The sequence below is a fragment of the Pygoscelis adeliae genome, unplaced genomic scaffold, assembly GCF_000699105.1.
Source record: "Pygoscelis adeliae isolate BGI_AS28 unplaced genomic scaffold, ASM69910v1 Scaffold141, whole genome shotgun sequence".
In the NCBI taxonomy this organism is placed as follows: domain Eukaryota; kingdom Metazoa; phylum Chordata; class Aves; order Sphenisciformes; family Spheniscidae; genus Pygoscelis; species Pygoscelis adeliae.
This window is the reverse complement of record NW_008824231.1, coordinates 5,599,481-5,627,158: the sequence shown is the minus strand read 5'-3', so window position 1 is coordinate 5,627,158 and position 27,678 is coordinate 5,599,481. Positions and strand designations below refer to the sequence as shown.

The following is a 27,678-nucleotide window of genomic DNA, read 5'->3' as shown; positions in this document are numbered from 1 at the left end:
AGGACTTTCTTTAAATCAAATAGAAAGGGTGGGGGACAGACAGGTAAAAGCAATACAGTTGTGAAGAAAAAAATATCCTCTCTGGTCAGGCAATATTCAGAGTTTTCAGAGCAAAAAGATAGTAAAGGAAGAACAGCAGGAAGCAGAAACTGGGCAGAAGGACGACTGGAAACTGTGAAGAGGAAGAAAAAAAAAAAACAAAATAGTAAGAAAAGCTTTTGATTCATCTTCCTAATTTCAAGGCAGAACCAAAGGGTGTTTTAGTTTCAAAGTCAAAACTTTTGCTTAGGATCTAAATAAAACCAGGACAGAGAGAAAAAAACCCTAGAAAAACATGCTCTGTAAGTGTGCAAATCAAGATTTTCCTCAATGTTTAACATTAATATAAAGGTACTAATATGTTCCCTATACAGTGCCTCAGCTAAAGACTGAGAAGCTGTCTCCATCATCTCTTCCCTGTTGCCTCACCTTTGGGGAGATTATAAAGGTCAAAGTTTCACTAAGAGCACAGAACCTACACTCTTCAGCAGCACTAAGACAAACCATTCCCCTGATCCTAGCGACACCTTCGCTGCAGGGACACCTTCGCATCAGTACTGACTATGCCATTGCTGGTCGCTGCCCAACACCCACATCCATCCTTTTTGTGCCAGTCAATGCCCACGAAGCCATGGAGCATCCTTTCCCAGCTCAGGAAGTGCATGGGGAGAACAACAAATGCATTGTGTAATACAAGCTGTAATGAAGGATGCACGCCGAGTACGCAGAGAGAGCTCAGCAACATGGACATCTCTGGTGACCCCACTGGTTATTCTGCCCTTGCAATGGCACCACATAATGTCAAAAAAGGCCTTACCACCACCAGCTCTCTTAAAATACCAACGAGCGTTGCAGTACTTCTGAGTCTTTCATGTTATTACACCCTTCTTCCCATACATCCCACACACAGTCCAACCTCATTAAAAGCCAGGCTCTGTCCCCAGAGAACTTAATCTGTGCTGGAAGCTGCAGCAGGAGGTGGTAAAGGGAGGGCAAAGACAGCCCCTCGCTCCTCCTTCCCCAGAATACCCTTTTCCCTTCTTCCTCCCCTCTTTTCCCACAGCCCCCTTCTGGTTGCAGACATGGGACAGCTCCGCCTCACTTGGGGACTGGGCTGGGAAGATGGAAGAATACTCAGTGCAGAGCTCACTGTGGGGCATCAGGCCTCCCCGGGACGGCTCGCCCGCAGGGCCGCCAGATGCCCCCGGAGAGCTGGGCAGGGGTGTCATTCCCCTCCACAACCAGGCCCCCTCTCAGGATTTCAGCACGAACCCAAGGCACAGAGTACATGCATCTAATTCTGGATTCCCAGCTCTCAACAGGAAACAAACAAATATTTCAACAATAATAACCTGAGGTGCTTTTGCGTAGTTAAAAAACAGAAGATTTAAAAATCAGAACCATTTGTGTCAGATGTGGCCCACTGCTGTCTGTCAGGAAGCCCGGGAATTACACACAGGCCTCACAATCTTTTCTTACTAATACTGCAACATTTTTTGTTCTCCCCTTATTTTTAATCAGAATAGACACATAAGAATTAAAGTGAACTTTGTAAATACAAAAGGGGTTGGGGGGAGGAAGAGTCAAGTGTTTTACAAGAGGAAATGTCATGGGAATGTGCTGATAAGAAACAAATTCTGAAACCATACCAATAATATGAAGTACAATATGTAACCTAACTTATATTAAATACAAAGGTATTTTTAATTATTTTCAAAAAGCATTATTGTTATTGGTGTGCCATTTTAAGTAAAACAAAGTGCTGCCTTAATACTTTATTCTAAGTCGTTAGGAGATACTAGCTTACAAAATCCAAATAGTTTTACAGTCTGCTTTTTATTTAAGGGCCATTCAAAGGACTTGTAAGATACACTTGGCATCATGATGGAAGCGATGCCTGTGAAAAGCAATGCCCAACAAGTAAAAACAATTGTATATGTACCCAGCTGTACACTTGTGGTCTCATTCATCACAATTAAAACAGGCCGCCAGCTGTTTTCTCTGGAGTGTTCCCAACCCAGCAATAATTTGCTGCAAAATTTCCCTTGTTCAGGAGAAATAGCTCCCATTACTTTATTTAAAAAAAAAAAAAAAAACCAAACCAAAAACAAACCAAAAGCAAACCACCCTCTATTTTTAAATGAAAAGTCTTTTAATTAATTTGCTTCCTTAGGAAGCAAGCTAACAGTACCAACAGCTTAAACCTTAACAGGTGTAACCTGTGTAGATCAACAATGTCCCTTTTTCCAGAAGATGCATGTATTTCATTTGGTTTTTTATCCCTATCATTTCAAACATATGGTACAGCTCCACAAACAACTATACTTGCATAACCAAAAGAGAACTGAAGCTTAGTGTAGGACTAAGTGAGGGAGAAGTAAAAAAGGATAAAAACTTATTTACCTGAATTTATAGAATGCATTATTAAAAATACGCCTCATTTATGCTCTAGAATTCTGGTTTACTGCATTAAAATTAACCAGTGGTTCATAGGAAAAAAAAAACTATGTACTTAATAAACTTTATGAAGTTGCTGTTATATACTTGTGTAAAGAATGTATCACTGTCATTATTGAAGCTACTCTATGAATAATTAGCTTTAATATTAAAGAGTACGGTGTTACATTGCACTACTTTTACATACAATAGGTATGATGCCATCTATATTTAATGAGGAAAGGAAAGCAACATGTGTGAAACCTAGAAGTAGTTTTATATGACCAATACTGAATTCAAAGACATAAGGCCAAGTTTGGAAGGTAATGTTCAACCCGAGATAGAATGGAAAGTTACCGTGGAAGACAAAATAAAAATAAATGTTCTTTTCTGTGAAATGGACTGTTGGTTTAAGTTATACTTACACATGCAGTATTAAACAATGCACAGGCAATTTTTAAATACTCTAAAGTACACTAAACAACATTTTATAGTATTCTAAGCAGGTATCACCACTATCTTCAGATACATGAATGCCAGCATGGAAAAAAATACAAGTCCAGAAATATGTTATTTGTTCTTACGACATCTTGCTATATAAGAGGGAAAAATGTGCAAGTCTGTCAGAGATTTCCTTATATCTTCCTGATCTGACTGGGCAAATGCCAGAACCGTGCTGTACATTGCTCCCAACACAGTTTGGCAGGAAGGTCAGTCAAGTACATCCTCTCTCCAGAACTGGTCATATCTAGCATAGACGTGCTATAGCAGGCTCTGAATTCATGCTTGACCACGAACTTCAACTAAAGCCTCCAAGGGAGTTTTTCCCAGTAAGTAATACATTACCGAATCAGAATTAAAGATGGACCTAAGACCCATAAGGAAATTTCCTAAGGATTAACACTTGATTACTAGACTTGAGTAACAAAGCAGAATAAATGTAAGATCCATGAGTGCTGGGAGGGCTGGGAGAAGAGACTTTCTTTTCCAATTCTAAAATGAAAGTAAATATATTATTAAATAGTTACTAATTCACGGACACATTTCCAGAGCTTTTAATGACTAGCGCTATTTGCAGCCACAAATGCTTTTTCAAGCAGTTTTTTAAAAAAACACAACATTAAATAAAATTTCCATCTTTCTGTGGCTTTAAGCCGTATTGAAAAAGTACAGGGCTGGGGGAGGGGGGGCAGAGTAGGACAAGAGGAGTAACAGATGGTTTCCTGATCAGACAGAAAAATCACAGATTTCAGATTAACACTGACAGGCCACTACAAGTATCTGGAACAACAATAATCTGCTTTCTCAGTACTTTCTACCTCACAAGAATTGTGGATGTCATAAAAGCCACATAGGATCTGTAGTGTATATCTGAAGGTAACTAAACTGGATGTCTCAAAATGTCACCACTATGGCAACTTTTCGACATGCCAAAATGTAAATCCAAAGGAGGACTGTCTTGAAATAAGGCTCCCAAAGCCGCCCATTTTCTTTGTCTTTCAATATGTTGGCTATGAATTTAAACATAGCCTTATCTTATACAGCACAGATTTCCTTTACCACTGTCACAGCCTGGACTGATTTGTTAACAATTCTTTTTCTTCCTTTTTTTCCTACTGAATAAAGCCTATAAAACATTAAAAGTGTACAATTATCTACCGCTTTAAATGGAACTACAGTTTAGCCCAAAGGGAACAAGCTGCAGGATCAACACTTTAGTCTGCAAACTGAAATAAAGAATAATTTGTGCAATTTATAAATATTTCATAACCAATGTTGACCGCACTTGAGTACCACTGTAATATTATTAAAAAAATAGTTGTGTGAGACAACTGCAACATATTCCTACAGAAAACAGTTGGGTTTTTGTTTTTTTTTTTTTTTTAACAGATTTTCAGAAAAGCTATCTTTGGACAAGTACATGTCTACTAAATATTCCCAATTATTGCTCAGGTTTTCATTTTTCATTGGCTGCTGCTATTTCCTCTGCCACTTCTACCCTAGGGTCCACTTCCCAAGTGGCAACATTTTGGGAGAAACTTCAGTTTGGAAGACTGAGCTTAGTACCATGAGTAATATTTACTGGGAAAGCAGAAAAGAAGACAAAAGAAGAGGAGAGGAGCGCAGGATTTGAAACTGTTGTTTTTCTTACCAATTTCGTTCTCTTCTGGGTTTCATTCCCAAGATATTAGAGGAAAGAGAGTAATTGCTTTCTTTTGTTTAGGTTTAAGGTAATATTGCTTAGGTATTTATGTAAATTCCAGTTTGTAAGCTAACAGCACATCAGATGTGCTTTAACTTAAAGCTGAGTATTGGTGTCAAAAGATAAATTATGTTAGAAGATCCCATTGTGGAAAAAGAAGTTAGAAAAGCAAGATAATGGTTTGTTTCTTCATGGGCTTTCAGTCTCGTTTAAATTTGGAAAATTAATACTGGATAAGCTGCCTTATCCTCCATTCGGTTTCTCTTACTTCTCTAATCTGGGTATCAGATTTTATGGATCTGTAATAAGGACCTCATGCATTCCTTTAGTCTGTGTTTATGTTTACCACAACCTCCATAAGAACAGGGGAAAAAAGCTGTTTGTACCTTCCTATAATACAATGAAATGTACTTCTGGTAGTAAAAGACACGGGCTGAAGCAAAGATTCAACTGTACAGGTTTTAAAATTACATGGAAATACCCCAACAGACACTCTCAGATTGACAGCAAATTCTGCCAGCAGACAGTGGTTTAAATTCACAGCCTCAATAACCACAAATTTCCTTGAAGACTTCCATCATGGGAAGGTACACAAAGGTAGAAGCAACTCTGTCTGGTCTGTACTGCTCTTGTGATAGAATCAAGACATACTTAAAGCAGACAAAGTGAAGCAATTTCAGACTCAATAAATGAACATTCTTACTATTTGTTCCATAACTGATCTGGTAAGTAAACTTTGCAGGGGCTTAATCTAATGCTTTTTTATCAATTAGTACCATGATCTCTCAGATTTTGAAGCAATTTCTACCTAATCCAGACTTTGAACTTTCAACTCTGATGAACTAAAAATTAAAAAAAGAAAAAAAATTCCATCCAATTTCAAGGATAGTTTATCCTGACTTAACACAGACAGAGCCGTAAGAAAAATAAATAGTAGCTATTGCTGTAAGAGTTAGATCCTCCCAGGGAGCACAACTTACAGTGGTAATTTTGTTTCCTGTGGCAATTCCCACCTTGAACTGTGAGGAAAGGTATTTTGCCAATTTTTTTCAATTCTTGAAAATAAGTGTGCTACCTTACAAAAATAAATCCAAATTTGCCAAACAAATCCCTTACACATCAGGAAGGAAAGTATGACATGAGGCAAAGAGACACAGAGATGAAAAATGCCTGGTTTAAAACTTCTGCAAAGAAATTACACAAACGAGGAAGCAAGAAAAATGACAAAATTAAGACTTTTATGCCCAAATTTATGCTTCAACGACTACATATTGTTCTCCAAATACGATCACATCTTCCACTAAATACTGGTGAGCAGAGAACTTCATCAGAGCACAGCTACTGAAATCCGTGTAATAATAAAAGTAAACAAACAAACTCCAAGGCTTTTCTCTACTTCATTTGAGTTAAAGCACTGTAAACTCAGAGTAAATGCGGTGGTATTTTGTCCTCTACATCATAATTTGGAGCATATTGGCTCTTTGCACTATTAGGACAGAGAGATGGTAATAAGTGCTCCAAATTCCCCATGAAGACAATATCAGCAATGAAACTATCACAGATTCAGTAACAGTCTCCCCGCTTGACCTCCCCTGGTTTACGGCACTCAGTCCCTATACGGTTTTTAGGGAGTGTTCCCCATGAACAGATGTTTAAAAGCCCTTCCATTGCTGGCCATATACCAGGCACAAGCATTTCCCCTGACCAGTCTTCTGGGTTTTGTCACACTATAAAGGCAAGACAAACCAGCAGAAGAGGCCAGCAAGTTCCACAGTAACAATGGAACCTCCTGTCTGAGCACAATACACGTGTGCCTCAGAGTGCAGACTAATATGCGAACCATATAAGGCAACAAATCAAGATCTAAGCTTAATCAAAGCCCAAAGCTTTGCAAGATGTATTTGCAAGTACAGTATAATATGTACATACCATACTAGGCAACTGGAATTTTAACTCAAAAGTATTTTCATCTTGCAAAACTTGATGAGCAAATACAGCAAGGTATTTTGTGAAGGTTTTTTCTAAACATATGTAAAGCATAAAATGTAGGGCTGCTATTAGAAGGAAAAATCCTTTTCCCCATTACAGAATTTTATTGAAACAAACCTTTGTCAGCATAACTTTCTAAATCCAGTTACAAACACTACCATACTCAAGAATTCTTTGCTATAAAAAGTAGCTATTGTGTCACAAATACTTAAACAAACAAATATAAGCCTTGTACAAAAGTTAAAACAATGCTTTGAGCCAAGACATTTACACTTTCCACTCCACTCCTTTTCAACAAAAGTCTATAAAAAAAAAGCTACACGTTTATATACAAACCAAGACGACTTGCAAGAAAGTCAGGTTATCTAGAATTTCCAGATCCACTGTCAGCACTTGTCAAACACAATACTTGGAGAGATAACCTTAAGACATGCAATGTTACACGATTCAAATAAATCCAATTACTTGACTTAATATCAATAAATTGCCATGCCCTACTCATGCAGAACCTCACAAAACAAATACAAGTAGAAAATTCTAAATGGATCAAACAAGGGCAAAACATTTTCCTAGATACCTGAGAGATTTTTAAAGTTTATAATGGCTGTCTATCCCACAGCATGTTAGTAAAAACAAAACCAAACCCACACCAAACAATTATTCAAATACCACCACCACTTTTAACACTTTACTAAAAAACCAGCTGCAATACATCTACCCTGTGTTAGTGTTCTACTCTGATTATAAAAGCAGCAAATATTTTGAAAATATGTCATTCATTTTGGAAATGTATCTATCTTCTGCAGCATGAATTCTTCAACACAACAATTTTTCAGTACAACACTAGCAAAGCTGTGGCAGAAAAAGCCCACTCTAGACTCTATTAGTCTATAGCACCTCTCTCAAAATGTGGCATCCTGAAGTGACAGCGGAAACATTTTAAATCATCTAAGCAATTTCTTCCATTTTATTAGGAACATGGGACTGAATGGATCTCCCAGGCAGTCACTTGCTCTCACATAACACTATATCAAAACCCTTGCACAAACTAGCAAATCACTTTTCTTGTCTCTCCCCTTCCTTCTACACTTCTGTGAAGGCTGGAGGCTTTTGGGACTAGCCACAACAAATCTTCTATTTTCACCATGTTCTCACAGAATAAAGAGATAACGGTGTTAGACCTAAGTGGTCATCAAGAAATACTGCATCTCTATGCTACTACACAAGAGGGTTTAAAATTACCATATCTGCCAAAGAGAAATCAGCCTCTGTTTCCACCTGATGGAGCCACACGCGCAGCAGTCCTGAGGCTGAGCTCCATAGCTGCATAGCTCAGCAGGGTGCAGGGAACAACATTCAACACATTATCTTTTGTCCAACAGGTATGAAGTGATCTTAAAGTGCTTCTGGAGATCTACTTTGAAACCCTAGCAGCTTGAATTGGCACCCATTGAAACTAACAGCATGACTTCCTATACTGTAAAAGTCCATTTAATCCAATTAATCCTTACCTCAACTAAATTAACCATTAACCTTTGACTCGAACAGATCAGACTTCTCCAGAGTTGACTGATACCCACAGCCTGTCAGAGGAATAACAGCTTTAAAAAAACATGCAGTATTCAGAAATAGATAAGATCAAAGGTGGATTCTGGTTAAATCAGATTCTTTCAATCCTCTCCTGCTTTCCTTTGCTCCCCCTCCCAATCCCACTAGAAAGAATTGTGATATAAATTGACTATGAATACAAATCTTTCATTCTAGAGAAAACAATTGCTACTTCATGCTCAAGTTTTTTGAACAGCTGAATAACAAGACAATGTGGGAAATAACCACTGGGCAACATGCAACATATAAAGCTGCAAAAGTAATATTCAAACCTAGCATTCCATAAACAAAGGAGTTAGAAGTAATTATGACTACGTTTCAGGCTTGCCAATCCCCGATTCTTCAGAGGCACATCCATACTTTAAACGAAGGGAAAAAAACTGATACTTCAATCTTTCCAGCTGTACAAACTTTATTTGTGTGTGGCTCTTTGCAGGTGCTGAAATAAGGGAAGCAAAAGGAAAAGCAATGCATTCAGAATGCAGCTGAGAATCATTAATACTGTTTTTCTGATTTCTAAAATTTAGTGCATTTATTACTTGAACGGTGAAACACTTTAATTAGGAAAAATATGACCAAATACTTCAACAAATGTTAGGTTTGCCATAATTGCTTTGTTGAATTTAGACCTACAAAGGGATCAAGGACTTCCTGTGCTTAAAACTCTAATCTCTACTAAGGATTTTGATTTCAGAAAGTACTAATCCTTCATCTTCCTTGCTCAAACCTGAAATGAGTATCTCAAAGCTGAGTTGATCAAATCACTACTTGGTTTTGAAAACAAGTGCCTATTGCTCAAGAGGTATACTAACTTGACAACTCTAAAGTGTTATGCCTTTTTACTAAAAGTGTATTATACACAGAACAGTACATACCAGTTATTTTCAAGCCAACTCTATAAGGCAATTCTCTAGTCCTCAGACTGTCTCTCCACAAGTATTCCTACTTCCACTGGGATGTCCAACTCTAGAAATAACAAAGCTACGTGATGAAGGAGGGAAGAAGAGGTACTGAAGGCATGGAACAAGGACAATAAAGTAGAATGCACCTACAGGAGTCCAGAAGATCAAACCAGTAATGAGGGACACAACAGATACTTCATCTTGATCCGTGAGTGGCAGGGACTTGTCTACTAAGCTGTTCAGATCAAATGTTGACTCATTTAATCTCCTTAGCAGAATGCACCAGGACAGCCAAAGCTATTGCTGTCCATTGCCTGCCTCAACCTCCTTCTGTTAACAGCATGAGCTCCAAGGCAAGTGACAGTCTGAGACACCATAGTTTGCAGTCCAATATAATAAAATGAACGAGCATGAATTTTAGACTCCCTTAGCGCACCAGGATATAAACTGCAGTGACTCAGGAGATCTCCTACTTCACATCCAGCTACTACTCCTGCCACAGAAGAAGGGTAGAACAGACAGGAAGGGCAGTAACTGCATCTAATTAACTGCATCCAGCCACCCCAATCTAATTTTTTTCATTTGAATACGCATCTTAAGGTAACAGGGAATGAAGCATGCAAATTCTAAGAACCTTCTGATATGTATCTTGGAGAAGAAGAAAAAACAAGGCCTGTGTTGTTGTTCTTATTTTACCTTTTCCTTTCCTGCACAGATAAAGGTCTATTGCAACATTATTTTATTTCCTGCTTTGTCAGCCTCATTTGACCTTCCACAGCAAGGACAAGAGCTCTGGGCTGGACCAACAGAATGCCAACCTTCTCTTTCTGGTGCAGATGCTGTTTTGAAGCCTCTGTGGGATCCTAGCACTAGCATAAAATCACTGATTTCTTGGCGTCAAGAAACAATAGCTTTCTGGAAACAGGTGGCATTTGTTTAAATATGCAACAGGGATAAAAAAAAAAATGGTAGGAACAGATTTTACAGATTTTAAACAAATACTTTAGGCATGTCACACACCCTGATTGTGCTGAGTTCCTCCCATAATTTGCTACTGTTTAACTTTTGTAGATAAAAATAGTCCAACAGAAGTACCACAGAACTCTGTCCTGTGATTCAGATCTTACAAGTAGCTTATGCAAAGTTGCTTTGAAGGTCACCTAAAGAGTTAATCTTAAAATTCATTCTTCCAACTGGAGGAAAAAGAGCTGGCAAATCTAGGCAGGTAACTACTGTGGAAAAACAGCGTACAATCATTCTATGCAAATTCACTCTCGGTCACAAATAGCTTTCTATGCTAATTCAGCACTCAACCCTTCCTCACCCATCCAAAAAACCCCCTCCTTTTCTAAATACACTTGTCTCTAATCTGTTCCACAAGTTCAACAAACTCAAGCACTACAAAAGTTATTGGGATGATGCCTATGCTAAAAAAAATCCACCCCCAGAACTCTACCCTCAAGGTGGTGGCAAGATCCTCCTCTTTCCTTGGTTGGGATAAGGCAGTAGTAGACCTGAGCCGCTGGAATTCATTTTAAGACTTACTTGGTATTTGGTAACTCCATTCAGAAACCCGGTTACGAATGGGAATTCATTGCAATGTAGGTAGAATATTAACCCTAAGAACAACTTCCTGGAACATCAGAGCTAACCTCAAGTGATTAAGGAGATGACCTGTAAGATATCCAAGTGATTCAGACTACTGTAGGTGGCTCAGTGGCATGTAATAAATAATTCCAAAACAGCCAGGCAAATTCAAGAAGCCATTGCATACCATGAACAATAGAGATACAGTGGCTTGAAATCGTGACTAGCCTGACAGCTACTTCCGAGGTTCCTGATTAGCCCCCGAGTGGCTCCAAAAGAGTCTCTCCTAACTTGGAGACTACTGTGTCCACAGATTGATTTGTCAAGATTTGCCTCCACACACTTTAGGCAGGCATAAAGCTCCTATAAATCTTTTTTTTTTTCCTTTTCATAGAACATTGCATGCGCAGTTTGTACCATTAAAAAAAATGGAATTTGGCACCTCTTAATTAATCTTTTACATTGTTATAAGAGATGGGGGGAGGGAAACTCTGATTTTTTTTTCTCGTATTTGTGTAGTTTTATACACAAATTTCCCAAGACAGATCTATTTGCTGCTTTGAAAGACAGGATGCTTGTCCTCTGACAGGCTCTCCAAGAGGGCAGAGCAGCTGCTAACTCAAAAGCATTGTGCATGTGGATGCCCAGTACAAGCAAAAAAGATGACTGAGCTTCTGGCATCATTGCTCAACTTGAACAAGAGAGCCTTAAGAACACAGTAGTGGACTGTAACAAACAACTACTGTTAAAGGTTTTTTTCTTTTTTTCTCTTTTTTTCTTTTTTTTTTTTTTTTTCCAAGTTCTTTCTCCCCAGTACATTTTAGCTGATTTTTCAAAGTTCAACTTGAAACTAACTGCTGTATACAACATAATTGGCTGGTATGAGTTAGCAGTTCTGTAGATGGTTAGCTGCTAGCAATTTTAATTAACCCATGAATGACTTGAGGTGTGAGTCAGCAAAAATCCCATGAGCCACAACTGCTAGCAGCAAGAGGAGAATTCAGTTTCCACAAGGAAAGATACCACATTTTAGAACTTCTGACCTATTCCTTGTGGCTCAATTAATAATGATTTCATAGATCATCATAATTCTATTACATTCCTAAATCAAGCATCTGATGCTACCGGAAATACCTGTCATAATATAATTCTCTTCAGGGGGAAAAAAAAATTCAAAACCAGCAGTGACAGAGTGAAATACACATGCCTTTCAGTGCTTTCTCCTAAATAGCACACACTAATAAAAAACAGACACTAAAGTAAAATGCCAGAATATCAGAATGTATTTATTTGTCTTGGTTTCTTTTAATTATGAAGACCATGGTCTTACACTGATGATATTAAATCTCACTGATCTATAATTAGCCATAATACAAAATAGACACGAACTTGTTAAAGAAACAAGACAGAATTCCATTGAATTAAATAATAATGTTCATTATTTTCATCTGTATCAGCCACAATCCAGATAACACAAACAAAGAAAAGAGGATAAAACCAGGGAGATTCCTGGGGAAGGAATCAGGTGACACAAGCTGGATAATACTAGGAAAGGAGGAGCTGGGCAAACCTTCTCCTTGCAAAATTTATGCCTGCACAGTGTATACTAAGGAAAAAGACACTTGTTCGTTAAAAACACAGGTTTTGCACCTATCCCATCTGTGTAACGTTCTATGTTACCTATAAGGTTTGAAACATGTAAAAATCATGCATCTGTTTTGCACAAAACTCTCACTGGGCATGCCAAATGACTGACCTCCTTTACATTCATTTACTGTCAATTTAAAGTATTTAATCTTTGTGCAAAATATTAATTGCAAAGGGGGCTGAGAGTAACTGTGCACAGGGTGGTAGGTCTAAAAGACTGAATGGCAAAGTGTTCTCAACTCTTGGCTATTTCAGACTGAGGAAAGCACAGTTGTTGGTAAGATGGGGGAAGCAACACCCTTCTCAGAGTAAGGGTAAGTTACATCAAACGTTCATTACTATGCCTTTTTAGTATTAATGATTCACTGTCATTCATCATGTTATTTTTGCTTTAAAAATGCCCCTTTTTGCATAACTTTTCAATCGCAGAAAAAAATTACAGCTTGGCTGAATCACATGCAACTGGAGCTAATATCCATGTTCTATTATCCATTAGTATGGCCCTATCAAGTATTATGGCCCTTGCATTGCTGCAGATCACATGCTGCCACGTGCATTTCAAAACAGAGGAAGAGACAACACTGACAATTGTTGCTCAATTGTTGCTGTTTATTTTTTAATGAGAAAAGCTAGTAAAGTTGTGGAGCACTGTTTCCCAACCTAATTTGCTGGCAAATATCTGATAATCTGAAAAAGCTTTTTATAGCATGAATCCTTTGATGTTCACTGTTTTAATAAAGTGAAGTTGTAGATGATTTGAGGAACAAGCCAGTCTGCTTATTCAAGAAAGTCAGGGGAATAGCTTACAACCCATGCACAAAATGTCTGACTCTAAACTGGGCATGTTGTATCTGAAAGTGGCTATGTAGATAAATCTGGGTAACTTGCAACAACCTGGAAAGATTACCTAAAATGCATTATACAGCCACAAAGAGACACGTAGATTTTTTTGTCAAAGAATACCACCACTTCTATGGAAGAATTAAACATTTGTAAATAAAAAGTAAGAAATCATAAAAATTAGGAAACAAAGATAGAAATTAAAAGAAAACAAAAACACAAATAAATTACTGGATTAAATAACAGATGGATTAAAATAAATATGAAGAACACCATCATAATTCTGTTTATATTGAGTGTGTCATGGAGCTTAACTAAAACTACTTCTCATGTATTTTGTGTAATGGGCTTACTGGCATAAATGAGTTGTATAAAGAGAGCATCTAAAAAGGCACAGGTTACAGGAAACGCAAATAAAACTAAATACTGTTATTAGAGCTCAGGTTGGCAAAAAAAGCAAAAAAAAATGTTGTGTTTAGTTATTGAATAGAGACCTTCAACTCTAGTATTGCCTCAAAAAAAAAAGTTCATGGAGCTATCAACTCAGTTCCAAATACTTATTACTGATAAGAAAAAAAAAAAAAGAAAAGAAAAAAATCACTTATATTTCAATTTTGAAAAAAGTTGAAACTTTTTTTTTAACAGAAATAATCACATCCTGACAGAAGAAGCCTTATTCAGAGGTTGAATTTCCAACACTAAGGTGGATTAGGGTGGATTTCCAATGCTAAGCTTGAAATAGAAATGTATTTTAAAATCTTCAGAATGTAGTCCCTGTATTAAGCCCCTATGTATACGGTGGTTTTGTACGAAACTTATCAAGTCAGAGCACCGCTGCAGACTGAAGTAAAACTTCCCGTGGCCTGCACAGTCATAGATATTCTTAAAAAAAGAAGGTGAAGGCAGAAGGAGGCACAGAGAGCAGGATTCATCCATACAAAGCTGTCTTTGATGATAAGCAAACATCTAGCTTGTTGGGGCATGTTCAAGATATGGATAAATTCTAGGTCACTGCTCTAGGGAGATCAAAAATTGAGCCTTACCCTATAAAAGCACACAGTATCATTCAAGCTCTGTTAGACTTGAATTTGATTCCTGTCAGTTTACCTTTTACTCTTATAAGCTTCTTTGATGTACATGACAATCCATTAGGCAATGGATGCTTTAGAAGCTAGAAATCCCTTCTTTGAAGCTCCAAGTGAAATAAATCACCTGTCAAGCTTCATAAACTCTGGTTTTTTCCTAAATAGTTTTAAATGCCTGTTTAATGTCCAAACAATAAAATGTCTTTTCTTTGCTACATTTAGGTTACAAGTAAAACAAAAGTTGTCTTTGTTTTGTATTTAAAATGAGGTGACTGAGGACCTTGTGTCTTTAAAAAAGTTATTGACCAAATCTAAGACATATAACTGAGATACTGTAGATTTAAATGCATAAAATACATACAAGCGGACTTTAACAGCCAAGGAATAATATGTAGAATGCCAAAACGTACATACACACCATTCGGTTTTTGTCTCTTTCCAAGCTTGATACACCTTAACAATGTATGCAGTTTTATATCTGAGTAGAAGCAGCTCAGTGGTTTCACTCCCCTACTTTCACATGTCAGTAAAATTAACCCTCCCCTCCCACCTTCCTGCCAAAGGTTAGTGGAAGACAGTGACCAAATACCAGCCATCTTTGATGACAGTCTCCTAACTATCACAACGTTGTAGGGTGAGGATGAGGCAAACCCTGCCAGTGAAAGCAAGCAGCTCAGACCTTTTGTCCAATGATTAGTAACTCAGTCAGGAAAAGGGAAATATTGAAGTGAGAGAACACTTGAAAAGAGGTTATGGTAAGAGATACACTTGGAAAAGCCTAAATCTGAGTTTCCTCTCTGCATTACATAGATCTTTTTTAAAAAAATACTAAAAAGTCCTACATTCCCTCTTGTACTGCCAAATTATTTATTTTTAGAAGCAACTACTCTTTAACAACCATCTTCCTTCCTCTCAGATGTTTTGGGAGGGACATGGGGGCCATGTGGTATGTAAGACTCATGACAATGAACTTAGCCATTCCGAAGATGGATTATAGTCCAAGTTTCTCACCAACGGGAGCTAGAGCACTCCAGCTGCTGCGCTACTGCCCAAAATCATCACTGCAACCACAGCAATGCCTTGCAGTAAAGAATGGCTGAATTTCTGAATCCTGGAAATGTTTCCAGGATTAGTTTGCTGAGGGAAGAATATTTTGATGATATTAAAGAGTCTTATGTTCAAGACAAGCTAAGCTGTTCAGTCCTGCTAATGCAGAAGTTCCGGGTGCGCGCAGAGGCAGAACATTAAGCAGCTAGTAAATTTTACTGGCAAAAGTTCAGACAACTATATACTTAGGAATGCACAAGTTGTAAAGAATATATTCCTGTTTTTAGACCCTTAAATACTTCCTGTGTCTTACTAGGCACTTAAGTGTTTTCTGCAGACTTATGTTATTTCATAGGAAACTTGTGTACCTTTTAGTATCCCAATGAAAACTGGCTGCAAATTAAAAATAGCAGCAGAATTGACTCAGTTGACAAAGTACTGCTGAATACTTTCCTCTACAATGAACCAAGCTATGTCATGAAGACATAGTCTTTTGACATGTATTTTTAAAGTCTTGCATGATTTCTACTTACTGAATTTTTTCTATTTTTGTTGCATGCTCCATTAAAAAAAACTAACAAAAACTGTGAACTGCCCCACTATATTTGTGATATCATACTAATTATATAAGAAACAATATAAAATGTTACTCCAACCAGAGCTTAGAACGTACTTACCAATATTAATCTCATCATCAGTTTCAGCATCTCCAATACACTCAAACTGGAAATCTTGTAAAGACTGTGAAAATTTTTGCACTGCCATGGATAAAATCTAAAATTCAAGAAAAAGGAAAAAAAAAAAGAAAGAAAATCAGAATCACTCCACTACAACTTCACTGGAGCAAGGTTTCATGCACTTCTGTATGAAACATTTTTTCTGTTTACAAAGTTTCCTTTCTAGTATCTTTTTTGGACAGTAACTTCATTCAAAAATCCCCATCACCATTTCAAAATCAAAGTACCTGAGGTATCCCAGAAACCTACGAAACACGCTGATGCCAGATTTCAAACATTAATACAGGTATTAGGCTGACAACTGAAGAACTGTTATACTTCTTGAAAAAAAAAGACATTATTATAAGAAATTAATGTCTAGTGGTAAATTGCATATGTAAGTAGACCACTGTTGTTTAAAATACCACAAGATTAGTTTGCAGATTAAAATAAAGCTCATGACAGTTTCTTTCATAAACATTATCAAAAGAATTACATTCTAACTGTTCTAATACACTAAAACATTATACAGTGTTATGTAAAATCTCTGTAAAAAGAAATCGAAGGGAAAAAAAAAAATAAACCGTAAGTGCTTGAAGTGCTTGCCAATCAACTAAGTTGTCCATTGATTATGAGCACTATTTTCACTGAATTACACAGAGTGGACCTTCGGACCAAAGAAATGTCAAAGCAATCCAAACTTCATAGCATAAAATTTCATTAGAATTGTACACGCTCCAACAGCAACAACAAAAAAAATCATAAACACAGAATATCAATGTAACCACATAAATCTGTTCTTTTCTTTTTTAGGTGTACTAATGGCAAGTGCAGAGATGAATGTGATAATGAATGAACTCGGTCAAGACTTAAAAATGCTACCAGTCCCGATGAGCCCAGAGAACCAGCAACAATTCTCTATGTCCTAGAGGACATATCTGTGGTATCTATTCTGAAGCTAGGAAAATTGGCAATTAAGATTCTGATATCTGCTATATCTCATCAAAAGTCATGGTAAGAATAAGTTATGAACAAAAGCCAAGTCATAAATTCTGCTTCAAAAGTATCATGTATCTGCCTCCATCCCTGGGGATGTTCAAAAGCCATCTGGACATGGTCTTGGGCAACTGGCTCTAGGTGCAGGGGGGCTGAACCAGATGACCTCCAGCGGTACCTTCCAACCTCAGCCATTTTGTGGTTCTGTCATTTCCTTAACCCTCTGTCACTGTAAAGCCATAAATACTCATTTACTCAATGCTGGACACAAAATTAGAAGGCTAACCTTTTTCCTGGCAGGAATAAAACCTAGCATATAAACACACAAATTGGCCTAATGTCCTAAAATCAAGACACACACCAAAAAAGAGAAAAGTGTCATTTAAATTCGAACAATCTCCAACAGTAAGAACCATTCCACTATCCTAAATGAAATAAGGGTTGAAAATAAAAATCCACACAGTAAGATGACTTTTTTTTTTTTTTCAGTTAAAAGTAACCACTATCAAGCGACAGAATCCCAACCAGGATTTTGCCCTACCCCTGTATTTACTCAGTGCCTGCTGCTTTCATATTTTTACATGCAGATAGAGTACATCAGTCCAACAACAGAACCAGCAGTCTTTAGACAATACAGACACAAACAGATTTTTTTCTTGTATTCGTAAGGAATTCCATATGTTTATCTGATAAATAACTAGGGTGTAAAGAATTGGGTAAACAAATTCTGTATCTTTTTGATAAAAAGCATGGAAAACAGGAAAGAATGCTCCCCAGAATTACTGCATCCTTACTGAACACTTCCTATCATGCTGCATATGAAGATTATATTATTAAATGTATTAACAAATTAGATGCTAAACACAAAGTGTTTCCTACTGTTTGTATAGATGAAAACAAAATAGATCTTCATAAGCTGAAGCACTCCGTTTTATGCAAATACAGCATCTTTGATATCTAAGTAACTGATTGTTCTACAGCTGTTAGAAAGACCTAAACTTGAATTTGTTTGCAACAGGATGCTTTGAGTTTAAAGGGAAGAAACAGAGTTTTATTGTTGGCTCTTCCACCAAGTTACTACACTGAGTCCTAAACCCTTCTATAATATAAATTGCTGCATACCAACTGATGCCAGAAGGAACGATATGGCCTTAAGGTGATTGAATGAAACAGATTCTATACTGCAAGTACACTGAAATGTAAAAATTAACTATCACTAACAGGAATGCAGATTTATTTCCTCTGGACAATCTAACAGCTGCCCACAATGACCAGTGTCTCTGTGAACGTGAAAGGAAATGAGGGAGCATGGACTCTCCTCATCACTCTTCCACACATGCAGGGCTCAGTAGAACAAATGTCAAGGGAAAAGGAAAACAAATGATAAAAATATCCAAGGTGGAGTCTCCATTTTATATCCTGGATTAGTCATACACAGATGCCGATCTCTCTTTCACTGTGTCAGCAAATCAGACAGTGTTAATGCTTATATGTTTTGAACCTGAAGGAGGCATGTTTAACCAGACTCAGAAACAGTGGATATGAAGAATGTAGTAAGAATTACAGAGCTCATTAGATAACTTGATAAAATCATCCAGAATGATACCATTTGGAGATTTCTGCCTCTATATGAGACCTATCCTAATAGCTTGAAACTATTAGAAGATACCGTATTAAGGTTAAAGCTGTTCAGTGTAGCAAGGAATAAAATGAAGTTCCAAGGTCAGGTGTTTCCTGTGACACTAATTTACAGGTTCTGTACAAAGTTAACTTTACCTGAAAATATAAAAAATATTATTCTACAGAAAATTCCAGCTTACCTGGACAGCCTCCTAAAGGCTGTAATAGGAGTTACTCTGTAAGAACTCAAAGCTCAACATCACAGTTGAACCACCAACATTGGACCAAATGGTGTAATTAGTTATATTGATCAATTTCTTTCTTAGGAGCATCATCACTTTACTTGATTACAAAATTCACCTAGTCACAGAAAGGACCAGTTGTGCAATAAGCAGGCCTCCTGTAAGAGATATGAAGATTCAAAACTGAATTAAATCAGATTTAAGAGCAACTGCCTTTTAAATGAGGCAGTTGATATCACTACCATCTTATCTTGTCTGAACAAAAAATGAAGAGAGCAGAGAGATGGAGCAGAGATGGTCCAGCTTTACAAGATGTCACTTATCACTGTATATCCCAGAGTCTTAACGTCACTGAGAGCCCTCAATACATCCTGCTCCTTCCAGACGTAGAAAGCTAAATCACCACACCAAACAAATCACCTTTTTATCATCTGCAAGCTATGTGGCATTACAAGAGTCGCTCTTACTCATCTTCTAACATGTACATCTTGACAGTCACATCCCTCTTTTCATGGAGTCCACATGAACTAGGATATTTCACTTAGCCCAGGACAGAAATTCTCTTTCAAGCAGAGTCAACTGATCTTCTAAGTTATTATAAAAGCTTTATCAGCTTTATTGACTGACAGTACAAGTCTACCATCCAGGGAAGGACGGCTGCTCAAAAGTCACAATACCACCATAAATGTTGTTGCCCCTGCTCTTCTGCAGGCACTCAAATAGAGTAATCTCTCTGGGTGCCAGCAAAAGAGTGAAAACGCACCCTGTTATCCCGCAGTTGCCAGAGGGGTGAATTTCTAACTGGCAATTCTGTTAACATTTATTTTCTGACAGTACTGACCTGCACCTTCTGTTCCTTGTTTTCCCCAATTCCAAAGGAGGATTCAGTTCAGTTTTGCAGTGAGGCATATACTCAAGAGTAGCCATCTAAACGCTACTTACAGTCAGTGGAAGGAGATAACTGAGACAGAGTTGCCTGTTTTGGTAAGGGTTGAAGCAAGGCAACTGGCAGCAAGATTTTTTTTGTGGAACTCTGACAGAGGAAGTACTAAAAGAAGCATACTACAATGTGACCGGAAACTATAAAAGGATAATTGCAGCTTAACCACAAGAAAGTAATGTAACACCGGTATTAAATATGGATACATACAATACCAACCATCAGTATCAAAATACTAATGGAAGAATAATAGAAGTCATCATCCATTCAGGAAAGTCACAGAGGAATCAGGAAACGCGTTACTCTATTGTACTTCTTCCTGAAGTTTTATATTTTTGATTAATCTGCTTAACACATATTTACCCAATAAAAATGTGGAAAAAATTGCATTATCCTAGAAGTCAGGTTTATTTAAGATTCACTTTGTTTCAAATTGCCAAAAGGGAGGATTTAATTTGAACTGTAATATATTAACTTATTTTAGGCTTTAGATAGGGCCTTACGTGCTAGATATAGGATGATAAAACTATAATGCAGTCCCTTTGTATTACTAGAATTGCTCTTTAACTTTCTTGTCCTAGATTTGTTAAACAGATCATAAAATAAATTCTTATATAGAGCCTTGAGGAGGAGGAGGCGGCGAGAACAATACATTGCAACAAAGTGATGAAACGATGGATGCTATTACCTGAAGGACAAAAGAATGAGTGTATTAGTTTTGGCACAGCCCTTCACAACAAGGATCAAGTTCTACAGATAAGGAAACTTGACAAGATTTCTACAAGTTGGTAAGCACAAAGACTTCTTTTTGGTTGGGGTAGGGAGGTTGTTGTTTGTTTGTTTTTGCTAGTCTGACGGCTGGAAGAACAGAAGAAAGCTCAAGCTTTTGATGGGAATCAAACAAGCTCCAAAAGCAGAAACTTCACACACTTGCAAAGGACCCATATCCCTACCCTAGTAACAGCCTGCAAGAAACTGTTCTCAGCAAATACATCAAAGCCAAAGTCTTTCCACTTGTTTACTTACAAAGATGACTTCATTAGCAAATGGAGTTCCAATAACCAACACTCTTCCTGACTGATGTCAATCATCCTGGAAGAGCTTGGTATCATGCACTGGGTTAATAAAGAAAAACAGCAGTTGAAATCCAGTGAGAAGACTAAACATGCCTAAATGAACCCCTGAGCGCCAGCTGGAATGCAGTAAATGGGACTTCAAACAACAGATGCTCTGGCTAAAATAGTAACAGCAACATATCTGGTGATCTGACACAAAGCTAGTTATTACCGTATGGCTTCAAAGACAGCAGAAGCAAAGGGGCGATGGCTGAGCTGGCAGCATATTAGAGGCAATTCTTCAGTCAGCTGAATTTCAGGACAGTTGAAGACTGGAAAGGAGACCATGTACAGTCACCTTTGGTGTTTCAAACATTTGGGCAGTTTGATTCCGCTACCAGATATGACTAGATGCACTGCAGTGCCATGCTTGATGAGCTCTCTCATTTGGTCATGCACTGACATACAGGTTTATTAAAACCCAAGCTACCCAACAAACCCGAGCATTAAGGGGACGTAATATGTGAATAAAACACAGCAGAAACTGAACAATATTGCTAGAGCACTTGATAAAATGGCATGCTGAAATGCAGGAGAACCATTTATCTAGTTCATTGACTTTTACTCCTCAGTACCTGAAAATGAGTCACTGTTGTGGTTTTTTGTTTGTTTTTTTTTTAATTGCTTTACAAATAAATTTATTTTCTTGATTTATTTCATAAGCAACTATCATCCTATAAACAATTTTTCTGGCTAAGTTATCTAAACACTTGAAAAAGTAGATTTATAACAGAGACATTATTATTGTGAAACAGCAGCTATGAGCATGATTTGCAGCACTGTTACTGCACCAAATGACAGAAGCAAGGAAACATTTAAAAATTCATACAAGTGAAAAAAGGGCTTTCAGTATTACAAATACAAATCTGTAAAACACTATTTATCCAGAAAAATACTTGTGAGATACATGTCTCCTTAAATACTTCATGACATGCTTCTTTACTGTGAAGATGAACTTGGAACTGCCTTGGTTTTGTTATTTTATATGGGAACGAGCTTCATGAAGGCGAGCTGCATCAACAGCCAGAAATAAGCTGGAGGAACAAGAACACCCCACTGAGAAGCACTGAACTTCAACAGCTTCTGTGTTTGCTACAGTCAATTTGATTGTAACTAGAACATGTCACAGTGGGACATCTTCTTCCACATCATAGACTGTGAACACAGCAGCTGGCAGTACAATTATATTTAGGCAGTATGAATGATTAAGCAGTTAAAAGCAGTGATCATACAAGATTGCATATATCACTACTATATTTCAAATTTCTTCCTGCCGTAAGGGCTTTCTCATTAAAAATCCCAGCTTCGCAGTTGGTGGTCTTAATTCAGAAAACAGCACCAAAGTGCATTTTCTTCACAATTTTCACCTCTTTCCACTCTTCATCACTCACGACTGCTTTAAAATAAAAAATAAATGAAAATCAATGGCCGTGGGTAACTGTCACCTACAGAAAATCTTCCAAGTTCATAATGTATATAATAGCAGGTCAGCACAGACAAGGGGACCTGGAAAGGACTTACAGATTAGCCCAAAGCAGCAATGCTGAGCATGCAGATGTTGGCACATATCTCAGTACTGCAATTAATTCCCTCAACTGTACGTGAAAAGAATTCTGGGTTTTGCTGCCAGAACAGGTAACCCCAGCTTAATAAAACATCACCTCCATAACACATGCCCATAACACTTATAGTTAGAAAGCAATTTAAAATGCATGTTAACATGTCTTTTAAACACACACAAAAATCTGTATAGTCAGCTGATACAGCTTCTGCCATTTTCGTTTTCAAGTGGCTTTCAATACTAGAGTTTTTCTTACCACACATGGTTCATAGTCTATACCATTGCATGGAATATTGTTCATGGACTTCTACTTTTAGAATTCTATTTGATGCAATTATTTACATACACACATACTTGTTTCTTTATTTGTCAGCTGAATTAATTTGTGGATCAAATTAACTTTTCTGATTGTCATAAAAAAAAAGAAGAAAAAAAGGAAAAAAAAAAGCCCTCTCCTCTTACGAGTGATCACATTTTTTTCCAAATTTCTGCAGAATTTAATTTGGCAAAACACAGGGCAAGCTGGCACAGAGGAGAGGCTATCTGCAGGGGCAGATGGAGCTAATACTGGCCACTTGCCATAATGCCTTCTAAAGAAGCCACAAGAAAAGACCACAAGGGAATACAGAATCCAGTGCCCAGTGCCAAAGATTTTGCAGCACAAGGGCCATTGCTCTGTATTGACACAGTCTTTCATTTTTGCTATCAATGAACTCTTTATCCCCTTTATTTGCTAGCTTCATTGGTGTATATTCTTTACCAACTTTCTATTCATGGAACAGTAATAAGCAACTAAAATAAACAACCCCCTACCCCAACAATCCCACATTACTTTTCCACCTGAGGCTCAATGTTTTGCTCTTAATTTCAGGGAAGCTAATTTCTTTCCCATAATCTCCAGGGAAAGGACATCAGCAGAATATGTTAACATATAGCCCATGCATTGCTGCATTCCTCTGGGGTTAAATAAAGCACTACAGCAGTTTGAAATTTTTCAGTGTCATTTTCTTACTCATGAATATTTCCATGAGAAAAGTGCACAATTTACTTTCTCATTCTAGTAAGCACTGAGAAATCCCCTTAATCAAATGCAACAAAATCCCCACTTTCTTAACACTATGATGCAAGAGCTATTGAAAAGACTGTATCTTCTACAAACTTCATAGCTATTCATACCAACATATTTAAGTCCCAACTTCCTTATATTAAAAACTTGTACAGTACTCTGGATATTCTTAGTGTTTCTCTATGGTTAAGCACTAAACCCAACACATTCTTGAAAAAGACAGCCCCAAGAACAGAACACTGATGTTCATGAGCGGGGGATTTTTTTTAGGCCACATTTGCATGCTTACTTGATAAAATCATACTAGAACTTCCCAGAAACATAACTGTTGTACCAAATAATGTTATACAGTCAAAAGACAATGTTGGTAATATTCCATCCCTCCTTTCACTATTCCTCTCCTTACCCCAACTCACTTCATCTGTAGGTGTGAAAACCTAACCTTATTCACACAACTAGAAGAACAAAAAGAACTGAATTTTAGTTTAGTATGCAAAAGCTGTAAAGACTATATGATGACTAACTTGTTTTGACTTTGCATAGTTATAAATACATGAAAGAATGGAAATGCAACTAGAAATGTATGCCCTATAACCATCAATGTGGAGGATACCACACAGTATGTACTGCACATCTGCTTCTCTAAAGTTAAGGTACATATATAACTTCATAGCTCTTTGCCATATTAAGTGGTGTCATTTTCTTTTGTTTCGATACTCCCACATTCTTGTATTTTATTTCTCATTACTACAAAATCCTTTCTTTCTCAATATTTTAGTTTCTAAGGCTGTTAACAATACTGCTGCTTTTGATCAGAAAATAAACTGACTATGCAGGGAATTACTAGAGTCTAAACCTTCTAATCAAACCATGTTCACAGAATTAATGCAACAATAAAACCTTTACAAGTGACTAATCTCATGGTTAAAAGCAGAACAGAAAAAATTCCTTTACTACCAATTGCAACTTTTTGAATATTTTCCACAGATATGGCTAAAAGTTTCAGAAAGCATTTGGTTTCATTTTACTTTTGAAACGATAAAGATTGGCTGTAGAGTATAACTTAGTACTATTTCTAGCTTATTATTATATTTTTCTAAATTACACTCAACCAAAACATTTCTATACAATGCCAGTTTTGCAGATATGCTTATTTTCATTCAGTAAGCTTTTTGGCCAAGATCCCCAGTAGGGATTCCAATATTTCCAATACTAAAATATTCCAGTATTTCTTCTCTGTTAGAGAAGAAGAAATCTTTGAAAACAAGCACATTTCCCTGCTTTTTTCCATTCTCAAATAACTGAAAATCAGTACTCACTCACCCGTACTCTTCCAATTATTTTCCCTGTGTCCACTGATGAAACTATTCCATAGTTCTGTACCAGGAAGATCTCAACTCTTTAGCCTAACTTTTAAACCACTCAGTAAAGCACATGAAACATACCTGAGAAGAAGCTAAGATTACATCTCATATAACATACAGTAAATAATCACTCCTTACCCTCCTCCTCATTTAAAGATTTATCTGACATTCAAGTTGCTTACTTCAGTTGAGGGCCGTAAACCATTCTTTTCCTAAGCCTACTACCTTTCAGTACATTTTGCTACATTTCCCACAGAGATGCAGTTTGCTGGTCTCCAACTTCAATAAAGGGTCCAGGTCATGGTGGCACACAAGATGATCTGGCTGAGCCACATGATGAATCTTTTGTTCATGTAGTCTTCGTTATACATTAATTCTCACACTACAAAAGGATATTAACATTAATACTGGTGAGAGCCTTGTGCAACGTCTCAAGTTGGTGTAACTCAAGGCTGCTCTAAAATCTCAGATAGAAGTATACAACCTCTTTCAGATGTCTGTAGTACTAACGTAGATAGCACACCAAGGTATCCAATTCAAGGACACACAGCCATGTGGAACTGTCTGGCCAACATCAAACACTGCATACATGCCGGTTTTCCTCCCTTTTTCAAATACACTTAATTTCAGGTTTGTTTCAACAGTCATTTGAATGACAAACAACTTAAAGCAGCAGCGTTAGTGCAAGATTACATAGAAATCCTAAAGGACTGGAAAAGGCTAGAATGTTAACTCTTTTCCCCCTACACATTTTTTCTCTTTTTTTTTTTTTGGTTAGTCTTTCATATCTTCTTCCATATCATTTTACTTTAACTTCTGCATAGTTTTCTACCACTCCATTATCCATCCTAAGTTTCTAAACTTTCTTCCCTGCAAATTTGCTTTGACCCTCAACATACTTTCTCTGGCTCCTTCTGGGGATTTTAAATGCTCTTTCACGATCTTCCACATTCTTCCCCCACCCCATGGATGTTTATTTCCCAGAACGGTGTCAGCCTTTTCCAGGGAGTTGGGTCCACAGCCCAGCCTTCCCCCGCAGCCTCTTTCATTGAAACACAGTTTATCAGGCTTGCTGTGTCATTTCTCACTCCTCCTGGCACATCCCAGAGATGGCGAGCAGGCAGAGAAGCACCACAAAAAAAGGACAGAGAAACTAAGAGCAGATGCTGCCAGAGGTTGAAAAAGCAGAGTGACTTCCTGTCTGGCAACCAAGGAGTTGCCAGAAAAAACATGGGAATTCCCAGATTTCTAGTGCAACTTAAGGTATTGGTGCATCAGACGGTCTTTCAGTAGTATTTTAAAATACAGTTTTCTCTGTTTGTTCTTAATCTTACAATGCATCCAAAGAAATTTTAAAAATGCATGTGCCTATTTACATACAGTGAAACACAAAGCAATATATGATAATGTAATGTCACAATATAATTAAAGCCTATGTTGCAACACATTTGTAAGGAGCTGCAGTTCTGACTATTTGGGCAAGATCAGTTCTGCCAGTTCTGTGCTGCATACGTGTACGTGTAGAATGAAATGCAATTTCCCCACTACTACCCCTACCCAAATATGTAACCAGGGGAAAAAATAAAAAATAGGGTTAGTCAGTTCTGGTATGAACAGGGAGCTATTAAGAAACTGCTTCTAGGAAAACCAAGAATAAATCACTGCAGCAATTACCATGCAGATCTTCAGCTGTAAAAATTTCTGCAGTATATCTTTAAATGCTTTTATGTGCCATGATTTTTACATTAAGTAGGTTCCCCTATTCTGCGAAGAGAGCTGCTCAAAGGAGGATCGGTCACATTGCCCTGCGCTGGATGGCGGGGGAGGGATGAAAGGAATGAAAGCAGTTATCAAGGCATTTGTAAGTAGTGAGCTCTTGGAACAACATTAGAGTTGAGGGTCATGGGAAACAGAAGCTTTGCTCACCCTTCTTCCTGGCAAAGTTTTTTGCACTTGGGCAACAAAGTAAAATGTTTTGTAAGAACAGAAGGAGGAGAAGAGGGAAAAAAATTAAAATGTGTATATTTAGCTCATTAAAAAAAAAAAAATACTACCACTTTGCTTTAAAGGAAATGAAACACTTTCTATATGAAATTCTTTCAGGCTCTTAGAGCTCAGGAGTACAACACTTGATTAGATTCCTTTGATCAGACAACTAGTATCACAGTCATACGAACTTCAGTATTGCACATAACAGGGTTGTGCGGGGTTTTTTTCCTAACACAGACAGACACACAAACAGATGTAAGTAACATTTGTTTAGAGAGTCAGATACACACTTACAGACACAGAGGACAGAACTGAGACCCCAAATCAAGCAGGATTTTGTCCAGTGAAGTTAAATGGCACTAAATGTCTTTACAAATTTGGCCTAAAGGAGTTTCTTGTACTCAGATAGTCTACCACAGAGCCCATTCATTACATAGCTACTTCTCACTACTTAGGGAGAATGGATACCAAAACACGAGTTTTATATAGCAAACTAGCTTAATATGCTAGTTAAACCCTCTTATACCTTCAAAATATGAAAGGAATTCAGAAAATACAGAGATGAGAGCCATGAAAGCACTTCAAAGCCTTAAAGATACATTTTTGAGGGTTTAAATTCAACGACTTGCAGTATCCTAAACTCAAAAATCTGTTACCAAAATACGTACATGTTAATAATGGGGGGG

General features: G+C 37.4%; 1 protein-coding gene across 1 annotated transcript in view; it reads right to left on the bottom strand.

Annotated features, from left to right (window-relative positions):
- ARHGAP42 (Rho GTPase activating protein 42) overlaps positions 1-27,678 on the bottom strand; it is a 208,931-nt gene that overhangs the window by 113,275 nt on the left and 67,978 nt on the right. The window contains exon 2 of the mRNA XM_009334879.1: positions 16,061-16,157. Within this exon, the coding sequence (XP_009333154.1) occupies positions 16,061-16,157 (97 nt within the window). The remainder of the gene's footprint in view (positions 1-16,060; positions 16,158-27,678) is intronic.